Source organism: Rhamphochromis sp. 'chilingali' (genome assembly GCF_963969265.1).
Source record: "Rhamphochromis sp. 'chilingali' genome assembly, chromosome: 10".
Taxonomy (NCBI): Eukaryota; Metazoa; Chordata; class Actinopteri; order Cichliformes; family Cichlidae; genus Rhamphochromis; species Rhamphochromis sp. 'chilingali'.
In genome coordinates this window covers 16524789-16538055 of record NC_137937.1, presented here as the reverse complement: position 1 = coordinate 16538055, position 13267 = coordinate 16524789, and the positions used below count along the sequence as shown (strand labels likewise).

General features: G+C 41.8%; 1 protein-coding gene across 2 annotated transcripts in view; it reads right to left on the bottom strand.

The window, feature by feature from the left end:
* The window catches only part of rtkna (rhotekin a), a 53701-nt gene extending 40499 nt beyond the window's left edge, over positions 1-13202 (bottom strand). Inside the window, exon 1 of one of the 2 annotated variants that reach the window (XM_080892916.1) lies at positions 12809-13202. In XM_080892916.1, the coding sequence (XP_080749042.1) occupies positions 12809-12919 (111 nt within the window). In that variant the 5' untranslated portion in view covers positions 12920-13202. The remainder of the gene's footprint in view (positions 1-12808) is intronic. The other variant, XM_080892917.1, reaches the window with a different exon arrangement.
* Positions 13203-13267: the final 65 nt, after the last annotated feature.

Sequence of the window (13267 nt, the reverse complement as noted above, 5' to 3'; positions counted from 1 at the left end):
GCAGTAGGTGAGAGCTAGTTAACAGGCGTTTTAATGGGCATGGTTCAGCCACTGTTTTTTACTTGTTCGGCTGTCTGACAGCAGAGACACATCAACATGTAACACAAACTGGTTTTATTGGGCGCTTGGCTGTATAATATACAGAAACTGTCCGTCAGCACTGCAACTGCTCGGGACACAACTGCTTGGGTTAGCATACATGAATCTAGCCGAAACAACAATGGTGGGGCTGTTCTTTTAGAATTTAACTGTGCAACTTGGACAAGTCTTTTTCTCCACTTTAACATGACACCCATCTGTAAATCTGAAGTCAGAGGTGCTTTTCAATTTAGCGAGAAAGAAAAGAAACAAGAGGTTGATGTTATTGTGTTGGACAGACATACTGGAGACACTTTGTTATGTTAGAAAAACATAACAATGCAAAACGGCAGTGTGCATGTATACGTTGGAAAAAAAAGTACTTTGGCTTAAAGACGGATTTATTATTGTTTTAATCTTTAAAAACCTTCCACATGCATAAATGACAGAAAGGGCTGGGTTTGGTGGCACAATTCAAAACAACCAGGTTTCACCCAGGAGTGACCTTTTACCCTTATTTTAGACTTTCATACACATTTTTAAAATTTTATCACCTTCACTGTCCCTTCACTTTTGCTTTCGCATCATTTGGTCAAAATGATCAGCAAATATGGCATGTTAGCATGCTTTCCTCTCTGCAACAGTAATTTGGAAACTACAGGCACAGGAAACGTAGCATTCTGTGTATCAGACAGGTTTTTAATCAACAGATTTACCAGTTAAGCCTGATTGCTCAAATAATTTCACTTGGAGTCCAAAGGGAGAGTCTGTTAAATAGCAACAATGTCACATTTTCCAAAATTCAGTAACTATCCTTTATCAAATGTTTTCAAATGTCAAAAAGCAGAAAGACATGTTGTAATAAAACATCATCGGCAGATCCCACAAATCTGAACACAGAGTATTCCTATTGTTTAGACCAGCAATCCATAAATATAAAATAATATTAGGGAGATTAAAAAAAAGAGTGTAAAGAAAATAATCATACTGGTGATTTTCAAACAAATGTAATGTTAAACTTCTAATCAGCATTAATGAGTAACTGGATTATTTCTTTATGTAAATCGATATGTGTAAAAAGTTAAATGCTGTCTTTGGTCTGAGGCACAGTGTGGCGGCAGAACAGGGCAGGGAACCACACGAGGGCCTCAGGCAGCCGTGCCCCAAACCACAACAAAGAAGTCTGACTATCATCAAAACCAAATCTGAAATCTGAACTCCACCACGACTCCCACTCGCTTAAATTACACACAGGGACACAGACAGCAACCCACGCTTACATACACAAATGCACATCTAGACATAAATAGATATAAACAAGTTGTAACAAAAATGGTCTCCAAATTTAGACAAGTGCCTTTGATCATGCTCGCAAATACTGTTGTTAAAATGAAACGGGATTGTTACAAACGTTTTTCACACGTTCAAGTAGATTTTTGGTCACACAGAGAAAATAAAAGACCTCCCAGACCACCAAATCAGCTGCTGTACACCAACATTTAACACAAAGAGTCACAAAGGTGAAGTTTTTTTTTGTTTTACATTAAGATAAAATTAAAATATTTTGTGATTGCACACAGTGAGGGGAAAAAATGCTCTGATCAAAGTAAGAACAGGCGCACAGAAACAGAATATCTGACTCAACAGACTGGAATATCACAAGACTTCAATTACTTGGCAGTGTTAGGGTAGTTTAAGGCAGACGCTGCTCAACATGATGAGAGCCGTGCGTGATGAGCTGTGAAACCAGACATTTCATAAGGAAACCCCCTCCAGAGGTCAGTTCTCAGTTACAGAGCATGAAAAACCTGCGGCGACAGCCACAGAGTCATAACTCAGGCGCAGAGACGGTGTAATGACATTGTAAATCGCAACAACAGCCTAGCTTGTTATTAGGTGTATCGGCTTGAAGTGTGATACACTTAATAAGAAATCTGTCCAAATGATGGAGCTTCTACTTTAAGGTTAGGTAAAGGGGATGTTGTGGTGATGTGTGCAACGCTGAAGATGAAAAGTCAGACATCCGGCTGCAAATCACGCAACAGATATTCTTCTTTCATTGGAAATCCCATACTGTAATGGATGCCTTCACCCGAACCCATGGGTTAGCATACAAGATCTGGGCGAGGAGGCTGCCTAAGTCAGGGTAGAAGGCCAGGGAGTGTTTTAAGTGCTTAGTTGGAGGGCTGATCTTATTTCTCAGTATCACCCATTTTACTGATAGCTGTGAAAGAAAAACAGACTCTAATACAGACGACTATAGAGACAGTTCAGCAGTTCAGCGGCAGTTTGGCTGCTCCCCAGAATCATTGCTGACTTTCAGGAACGCTAGCTCAGCTGGTCACAGGAGACTGCAGCATCTCATCACTCTGAAGGACCAGACATCTCAGTGAAAGAGGAACTCTCTCGTTAGGAAATTCATCTCAATTGATTTCTTGCCTCAGGGCTGCAGGCTGTGCAATATACAAGGACATGTGTGTGGCTCAGGGAGGATGTGTACACCAAGGCAATTCATTTACGTTTTTTTTTTAAAAATGTGAATGATTTTCTAAAATTAGTATTCATGACCGTAACATGAATATAAAGTGAACATTTAAAATTGTGAAGGGAAAGACGCGGCTCAGCGGCTGTGCAATGTGAAATGGAACAATGGCTCCCCCTGCAGATTAAGCAGCTGCAACAGCAAGATGTGCCGCCGAGGGAAACACTGTTTAACAGTGCAAGTTACAGAGTACTTCACAGAGAAATAATGGTTACACACAGCCTGAAGTGAAAAAGCTTTGATGTCTGTGTGGTGCACTTAAAAGCCTCTAATCTGGGGAAGTAAAAAAAAACAAGAACAACAAAAAAAGGGAAAAGGATGTAAAAAAAGCTCCTGTTTGTTTCCAACTAAAACCAGACGTGACAAAGATGACTTTCACAGACACGAGAAGTTCAAAAAGAAGAAGAAGAGGACAATGTTTCCAAATATAAACAGTAAGATTATAAAAACAAAAGGTTGAAAACCTGTAGTTTTATTAGGCACGAGGTCATGCCTGCTGGACTATAAAACTTATTTTTATCACTGATTAATGCCAAGGCGCTGTTTGTTTGTGGGTAAAAACCAAAGCAAGAGCCACTAATTGAAACATCTGCAGAAACAATACAAGACTAAACACCTGCAGAGGAGACATTCAGGAAACTACAAATCAAACAAACACTGCATCTTTATGCTAGGTTTAATACTTTTGCCAGCTTGGAACGAGGAGGGAGAGGACCTAATGTGGCATTTTAATCAAAAAGGTATGGAAAGGCAGCATTACCTTATACGAACTGAAGGTCTTCGTTGTTTATAAATTCCCCCCTCGATTCAGAATATTCAAAAAATAATCTTCAGCACTGGAATTAACTTCTTGATAAAAATGTTTCTTTCATATTCACATGACACCGTGCAAATGATTTATCTTGCAGCCACTAGCATTTCTTAGGTTTTCTGACTGGCTGGCTCATTGTACTCGGGGGAATTATGCAGTGAGGGTTGAGTTTGGACACAGGCACAGAAAGATAATAATGCATAATGTGCCCTTTATGTAAAACCAACAACATGTTGGGTTTAATTTTTTTTATACACATCGGTGATTTTGTACTGCGCTTTTTCTTCAGTTAGTGAAGTATTAATTTAACCTAACTTCAACAAATACACTGTTTAGAAGCACATCAGATGTCAATGGGGAAAACAATCATGCCGGATATCTATACTGAAATGAACTGGGTTATGTTTTAAGAAGAAAAGGATGTCACATAATTTGAGGGAAAGGTTCATTCAACTTACAGAATTTAAAGACATGCCAGAAATCTAAGGAAAGAAATATGCTGGACATGATGCTTTCTCCACAGCTTCTCCACGCCCTTTCACATTTGCTACATATGCTCAGGATAAATCTGCTCTCATCTGTGAAAAGCACAGGAGGTCGGCGATGGACCTGCCAATTATGGTATTCTATGGCATTGAGCACAGGGAAGACTAAAGGATGCTTAGTCCTCAGGCCACCCTCATGAATTATGTTTCTGATTGTCTGGTCAGAGACATTCATACCAGTAGCCTGCTGAAGGTTATTTTGTAGCTCTGGCCGAGCTCATGCTGGTCCTTCTGGCACAAAGGCGCAGACACCAGTCACGCCGATGGGTTAAAGACCTTCTACGGCCCTGTCCAGTTCTCCTAGAACAACTGCCGTCTCTCCTGGAATCTCCTCCATGCTCTTAGATTGTGCTGGGAGACACAGCAAACCGTCTGGCAATGACAAATGTTGATGTTCTGTCCTAGAGGATTGTGTGCAGCCTCTGTAGGGTCCAGGTATCACCTTATGCTACAAGTAGTGACACTGACACTAGTCAAATGAAAAGATGAGGTAGGAACAAATGCCAGTAATCTTGACCTGTAAAACAATTCCTGCTTTGGGGATTGCCCTATTGTTGTTCGACTTCACCCATCGTTAACTGCAATAACACCAAAGCAGCTGAAACTGATTAACAACCCCCTCTGCTACTTAACTGACCAGATCAATATCCATGAAGTTTAACTGACTGTTTTTTTGAGCAGTGTAGCAGAATCTTCCATAAGAATTCTTCAAACTCTAAGTGCCTTCTTCAAATTACCCTTTTGTTCAAACAATGCCTCCAATTGATTTTCTTAAATTAACTATGAAACATAAAACAGCACATCATAGCATCTGTGAAGCTGTAATTAGCAGAAAAGTTCATTTTCTGGCTAGACAATTAATCACAAGATTGATTGATTGCAGTGTATTTCAGTGTGACGTACAAGAAAAGTCCAACAAAACCACGAACACTACTATAAAGGTGTATCAGATGGCTGCATGCTGTGAAATACTTTTAAGGCAGTTTTTGACTGATTTTTCCTTTGTGCTGTTATGACATTTTGAAGCCCTGATTGGCCATCCTATTTTACTGCTGTCAAACGATGCAAACTGGCATTCGATCTGCTCTACCTAATATCTTTTTGGCAATATGATTGACACTACAAGTGCTTTTTCACATCGAAATGCGGCTCACATTTGATGGTATAGTCACAAAGGTATTCAGAGTATCATTCATATCTGACGGCATGCATAATTAAACATCAAAAATCCGCATGAGTGAACACCTACAATGATCGCTTTCGTTCCTTGAGGTAGGCAATAACGAAAAAACACAGGGACAGACCACAGAAAATAAGTGCTGAGACATGAGCAAAAAACCCAGCCTTACTACAATATGTGACAGTGCACCGTCTGCCACTGGGCCCAGTAAACACACACATTAAGACGCAGGCATGCTGGCAGGGACTTGTACACTGTGCAGCATGCTGGGAAAGCAGACATGCATAGTAGAACCATCTGCTCTCATAAAGTCAAACACCTGCTTGGCATCAACAAAACAGAGAACATCGCTGGCGCTTGTGCCCCCTTTGCCCTCTCCTCTCCACGGTAACATTCAGAGAACTCCCCATTAGGCTGCGCTGCAACAAATTTAAGATGCGGCTGTGAATTCAGAACCAACGGCGCACTAAATTATTTGGTACAAAGAGCAACACAATACCTACATCTGAAACATCCACAGTTTATCGGTTATTACATGCCGTTCACCGTAGGGTGCAGTCGGTCATTTACCTTGAACACATCACTTTGTATCTCAGTGAGATTACACAAAATGAAAACAAAAGCCTGGATCAGTGCAGGAACGGGCATGCACAACACACCCGCTTGCCCCTCTGAACATTTCTCAGTATTGATTCCTTTCACTGTGCGTTCCCCTGTATAAAAGAGAGGCCCTGACTCTATCTATTTCATATTAATGTTAGGTGGTTATAAGCCTCTTTGTGTAGAAAAAGAAATGAAAGACAAGACCAGAACAAAAAGAGCTGTAGAAAAAGGTGTAGCACAGTGGGCTGACATAGACATGCCGCATATCCTTCAGCCTTATTGAATGTGTGGAATTGAAGGTTAATGACTTGTCCCTGGTGAAGTTACAGGCTAAAGTTAGAATATGAAATGTTGCAATGAACCCACACAGCGTGCAAAGCGAGTTTTTTCCCCCTCACTGTTGCCCTCTTTGGCTTCTAGGGCCATACAAGATGTAGGAAACCTCAAACCTTGGGGGTTTTATAATTTCATAAACCCAAATTCCAAGCGCGACATACAAACGCCAACATCTACAAAGATTTCTATTTCAAGCACAGCATGTTTGTCAGAGAATGGCATTTTTCTTCATGGAGACAAAGCCGCTCATGTTTCTAAGCCCTCGGTAATAAAAGGGGCTGACGACAAGTGCCTCGGACTGTAAATGATACCGCATGTTGGAATTTGGGTGTGCATGTGTGCCTTTTTGTCAATGTTTAACAAAGCTGTACTCAGTGGGGGTCTTGTGTTAGAAGGAAGGAAGAAGATACTTCTAACATAAGACAGTCAAATGATGTTGTGCAGTGTGTTTGAGCTTGGCTGAACAAGTTGGCTGAATAATAAAAAATAAAAAAAATTTAATTTAAAAAACAGAGACTAAAGGAACATAAACCAAATCGTCTGTGGCTTTCCATAAGTAAAGAATCTGGATCAGTAAAGTGGGTTAGCCCTGAAGTATGTGTCAAAATGGACCCATTTCCCTGTTTCATCAGGGGATCTGAGCCCGAAAGCAGTGGAGTGGCCCACATAATATGGCTCTTGGGAGAAAGAAGGTGTTAGGAATGATAGAATTAGAAGAACAAGGACTGGCAAACGGATACAGAACAAAGGGTTTACCTGCTCTACATTCCATTAAATTTACCATTTCTGTCATACAATCCAGAGGAAATCACACAGCGTTGTTCTACTACCTTATTCAGAGCCTATTCTAGTTCATTTCATATTTCTTTAATGCCATGTCGCAGCCATTCATACACATATACGTGAGCTTAGTTCACAACAACGGACGAACACAAATCCTTCCATTGTAACATTACCCTCTTTCCCAATATTACGAGAGGATGGAGACAAGAAGGGACTTGTATGGCAACAGGTCTGGGTTACTCTGACTCAAAAGCTTTATCCACCTCACTAACTGAGGTAGTAACTGAGTGAGACAGCTCTGATGATGCATGGAGGAAGTTTCCCATCTGGGAGAGTGGGAAAGTATCCAGTGATTAAGCCTTCAATACTTAGCTCTCTGTCTGTCTGTTAACCGAATCACTGCCAGTGACAGCCTTACACAGGACAGCGTATGCTGGGTGAACAAAGGAGAATATGCAATGGACCTTACTCAGAGAGACACTGGTGCTTAGTCACTGTCTGTATGTGTGTGTCTGTGTATGCGTATGAGGCAGGGGATGACCGAATGATCACATGAATGATTAACAGCAAGTTTAAAACATAAGCTTTCATTCATAATACTTGTTGGTACGGTAGGCAGGGACTTCACAATGTACAGACATGTGTGAATTAGATACTGGCTGTAAGTGTGACTCACTTCCTCTATGTGCCTATATGTATATTTTACATGCCTGTTCTGCTATCGGTCTTGTCGCCTTGTTCACAACAAAACCCTTTAATGTGCAAAAGTGCATATCAGTGTTTGGGTGGGGTTTACTTGCAACATAAGAAGCAGCAGACCCTCAGCTGTTAAACTGCACCCTGACACCAGCTGCCAAATAGAGACACTAACCACACAGCAAGACAAGAACACTTATGTCCTTACACAAAGGCAGCCTAACTTTCCATTCACAGCAGCAAGAAGCTGGAAGTAGATCACTGAACTAGAATACTGTAACAAAGCCACAATAGAGGGTAAGAAAGTAGTGCGCTAACACTGATTGCCTAAAAATGAAAAGTCCCCACAATAACCCTGAAATGTAGTTTTATCTTTTACCATCATGAGACTAACCATCTCTGCAACCCAAGCATTAAAAGTTTTATCCACCCAATGGGCCTTATAGATAAGATAAGGCTGTGAGGAAAGTGCTGCCAGCACACAAGGACATTCTGTATCTCTGAGTCTAATGATGCGTGCATGTTTGTGGGTCACAGAAACCCCAACAAACAGGTGTACTGTACATTTTGTTTTATATGTAACACAATATTTTTCCCCTTGGCAAATGTAAAGACTCACAGCAATGATGAAATTCAAACAACTGAGTCAGTGTTGCAATGGCAATTTAGTTTATATTATACTGTCAATACAAGAGCTTAAGGGCTTTTGTAGACACACCTAGACTACGAGGTGACTGTCAGCTGTTTCTTTGAATAGCTCACTCACTGAGTAAATGAATAAATTAGACTCAAATCACTATTAAGACATTAAGAATTGTTGATGTGAGTTTTCATGCCAAACAACAGATCGTTGTGTTAAATAATAAACTACAGCATAACCTTGCCTTGCTGCATGAAAATAATAGAAATTGGCGCGTGGGTTGAGTTCAACAGTGAAAGAAGTTAGAATCTATTTAATACTTTATTTGAAGAATAAAGCTTTGTTCTCACTATCACCAAACACATTAGGCAAACAGTCCAGCCATTACCACGGGGAACAATGGCTGGCCATTGGTTGAATTTTACCCGAGGCTCGATGAAACCGAGATTAAACAATTTAAAATTTGTGCGAGCTCACAGACGCTGCGTGGGAAAAGTCCTCCGCAATGACGTCGCCATTAAAAAAAAGAAAAGAAAAGTTAAACATTTACTGGTTAAAACATCAAACCCAGAAAGTCTCCCAGCAGACAGCTCCAGTGGCGAAGCTTTGTTTAAGAAGAGAGGTTTCACAATGGCTAAACTTTTCCCTGGCATCTCTCCTGTACCCCTGCAGTGTTAAAAATGCGAGAAAGCCCTGAGGGTACACATGTGAAACACACACGCGCATGCACGCACACACACACACACACGCGCACATATCTCTATGTAGGGCAGTCTTCAAGCAGTTATTCAAGAATTCAGGAAAGCGGAGTGCATCCAGTCTTCAGAAAGCTCAGGCCTCTGAGTCCCTTCCCAGGCATTTCACGCCCCAGAACAGTGTTTAGTTTTTGGCTACAGTGCAGCGCAATAAGCCAATTGTTTTTTTGTTTTGGTACACAGGCCTGCCTTGAATGTGAGACTTTCAGCATTCCTTCAAAGTGAGTCTTCACTCAGCGGATGCACGGCTTGGGGTGCTTTGTCTTTGTTGGCAAAAAGTGTTTTTCCCGACAACATCTACGCGACCTCTCTCCCTTCGTGTGTGCTCTCAGGCAGATATATGCTTACATAAAGAGGTCACAGTCTTCTGCCAGGCCACATGAAACACCAGAAGCGGCACTTGGAGGCCGCTGCCTCTGTGAACTATAAAACACACGTTTAAACATCTGGAGAAAACATACTGGTTTGTAACTCCAAAGTAGATCAAATATTACCAAGGTGCAACAGTTTCGACTGATAAAAGGTCATAAATTAGTAAAAACGAAACAAAGCAAATAAACCTTTCTCTAGCTGACTAACGTGTTCTTTTTATGGCCAAATGATAAGCAAAGACAGTTAGTATCCAAAATTTCACTAAAGCCACAACTATGTTCACTTTGGATACTTCCTTTAGAGAGCCTGTGGCTACACAGGGTGGAGGAGAGCATGACACCAAAGCCAACCACAACCCAAAACTGTTAAAGCTTTTTCCCAACAGAAATGGCACACTCCCAGACCTTGCCATACACTGTTGCAGGCTGAGAAAAGAGTGTGGGTGGATGGGCGCGCCATCGCGTATACCTAACCACTTCCTGGCCCTTTATAGCTGGTATTAGCCACAGCGCTGTGGACCAGTGTGGTCCATCCTTGAATTAAACATGGCACGACGGCAGAGCAATGAAATAGTGGACATTCCACCACCACCTCCATAATAACTGCACTATCCCAATCTCCCACCGCATGCCTGGCTGGCTTCAGCTGAAAGAACAGAGCTGGTGAGGATGGAGACAGTGTGTGTGTTTGTGTTTTTGTGTGTGTATAGACTGTGTACAGATACACTGGTGGCCTTGTGGATCAGAGTGAAAAAGCAGATGTGCTCTTCGCTCCCACTGAGCAGGCAGTCAAAGGATCGACGAGACGGCTGCAGTGTGGACATCTGTACAAATCACTTGTTCGCTTTCTCACTCTTCCAGCTTGTGGCCATATCACCCTGTCAATTTGTGATACAAAAACAGCAGCATGCCTCGGCTCTATGCCGCAGAAGACGCAGAGAGAGAACACTGCAAGACAGCCAGCCAGGACCTTTATGTTTCGATAATGTAGAGACACTCGAATTACATTCAAGCAGCATAAAAAAAGCTTGCCGTGGATGTAATATATCTAAATGTCGAGCAGCGCCTGGCAATATTTTAAACATTTGAATATTTTATTTGCATAACTGATTGCACTACTTAAACAATTTATGGAAATCACCAACGTCTGCCACTGGATTTTTTTAACGCCATTTAAAGGATAAAAAATATGCAATGCAAATTCATAATTGCACTCCTGTATATCTGATGGAATTTAAGGGCCTGGATTTGATAAATGGTGTGTGCGTTTCATTTGTTGATAACATGTCACTGACTTAGAAAAATTCGACACAGGCCACCTTCGCTCGCACACATTTACATAAGAGAATCAAGTGCTGGCACATTCGCACAAACGTGATACTCCCTGGCACTGTGAAAACAGGGTGCTTTCACAGCGCTTCATTGAAATGCTGCAGATTGGTTCCACGGTGGCACAGAGAGAGCCCCGTAACACACGGAGCCAGAGGAAGGTCCCAAGTTCCTGAAAGAGGATCATTAGCATTGGCAACAAAGGCAGAGACACAAATTACTCTTGTATGAGAACCAGTGGAAAGCAGATTACAGAGTTAAGGAAGTGATCATTGTTGTCGTTGTGAAAAGAAAGGAAGTCTTTACCCTGATAAATAACTAATACAGAGACCGGGGGGGAAGTAATGAGAATTAGAGGTGGAATATTTATGAAGCTAGCTTTGAGGCTGGTGTTGCTAGTCATTTCTTATCAGTACTTCAACTGTTTTTGGTTTAATTTCCCAAAAGAATAGACAAAACAGTACAAAAATAGGTAAACACTAACCTTCACTAAAGCCCACTGGCCAAATTAATGATTACTATGTAATAAGGTTAATAACTCCTGCTCTGCACACTAAAAAGACTGTGCTATTTCCTCATCTCTCTTATAACAGTGCCTTTGAGAATGTTTGTTTATGCAATTTGTAAGCTCCTTTTTTTATTTAATGTCTGATCTTCAGCTCGCACCACCTGATAGAAACCAGACAAGACATGAGATCATCCCCTCCTGTCTGTGAAGCTGTACAGACTTAACCACATTAACACCGCTGCACATCTAGTGAGTGTAACTGGCCTGTGCGGGCCTGTGTGCCAGATATGATATATACAGGCTCCTCAGACGCCGGATCCGAGTAAATCTGACTGCGGATCAATACGATGGAGTGTGCCTCACCTCCCAGGGGTTAGTAGTGTTTTCTTGTGACATGAATTATAAACAACAGGTGAACATACAGTTGCCTGACAATGTTTATGCCTGCACACGGTTATAAAGCAAGTGAGATTCAGGGATGTAGGAGAGAGCAAATCAATACCCTGCCTTGATCATTTGCTATATTGCACCATTAACATTCCTTATGTATCCTCTTACATCTGGGCCTCCCCGTCTCTTTGCTCACACACACTGTTTCACACGTACACATCCCCTTGTCTTACTCCTGTCTGGCAAAACAAAATCCCAATCATCAGCTTCCAGAACTGCAGACACATCTCATATGTGAGCGTACTTTTAATTTAGCAGATCCAAAAACAACAAGGATGTGCTTTTGACTAAAAGCAGTTTAAAATTAACATGCAATCTAATGAGGGCTCACAGGCAAGTGTGCATGTCTGGAAGGGAGTGCAAAGAGAGGTGCACAGAGGCAAGACTTCCACCCAAACACTATTAAAGTGGATCGTGAGTAAAAATAATTAGAGGTAAGTTTGGAAGTCACTTCTAAGCCTGCCTGCTTTACTGACAAACAGTGGCTAATATGAAGCAGATGCTGACATGGGCGATTTGTAAGCAGGAAGAGGGAAAACATGCAGGAAGAATTGCAGTTCTAATCCAGTGACAAACAGCTGAGGGGGGAAAACACAGGACTACAGCTTTGACCTAGTTCCCAACTTATTGTTGAGGATGTATTGCCCAGCAGTCAAAAGTGAAACATTTAAAAAGAATTAAAAGTGAGTTGCTTTGAGAAAGTTTGCAGATAAAATGTCAGAGAGATGTGTAATGATTTAATAATGTAATACATTTAATGAAAGAAAAAGAAAAGCATCTGAAGGTTCAAGCATCATAACCAAAACTACACAATACAAGGCTGAGGAAGTTACCATAGAGACACGTTAAAGTCTCTGCGGGTACATTATTAGTTTTTATTTAGAGTCGGGTAAAGCGGTTTGGAAATGCTGCAATTAGACGTTTAATTTGAAGACGTGAGCGCAGCAGCAGCAGCAGCATCAGCTCTCCTGTGCAATTTAATTAAGTTTTTTTGTGTGTGTGCCGAGCAAAGCAGGCTACACTCTCGCATTCGGAGCAAGATTAAAAGTCTACCAGATATTTTGGTTTGTAGAGGGAGTGAGATCAGTCGAAGTTGTAAACAGAGCATTTCTCTTCTCTCTCTCTGTGTGTATGTGTGTTTGAGACGGCTGCGATAAGAGAATCGGAGAATCAGAGTCTACCTGGGATGTGTCCAGGAAAACGCTCTTTCTGAACTTCCCCCGCCGTATCTCCATTTCAAGGGCAGAGCCGCGAGCAACGGTGGCTCTCGCTGTTTGATTTCGGCAAAACATCGTTTCTGCTTTCTGGCAACTTCAGTCAGGGCAAGCCCCGTGTGGAGCGTTTTAGTTCAACTTGAATGGAGCGCAAAGCGTAAGAAGCCGCTTCGAAAACTGCCGAACAACCAAAGCGCACAAGAACCAGGTTGGCATAAAAAACAAAAAAGCCCACAAAAATTTAAGCAACCACCCCAAAACACCGGCGCTCCTTCTGATGTGAGAGGCTGAAGCAGGTCTTCTGGCAGGAAAAGAGCGATTGAAGGGCCTTCCTTGTCAGCAGTTTCCCAGTTTTCACAGCACTGTCCCGAGTGCGTCCAGCAGTGACACAGTGACACCCCATGTGGTACAGCTGACTGAGACCTA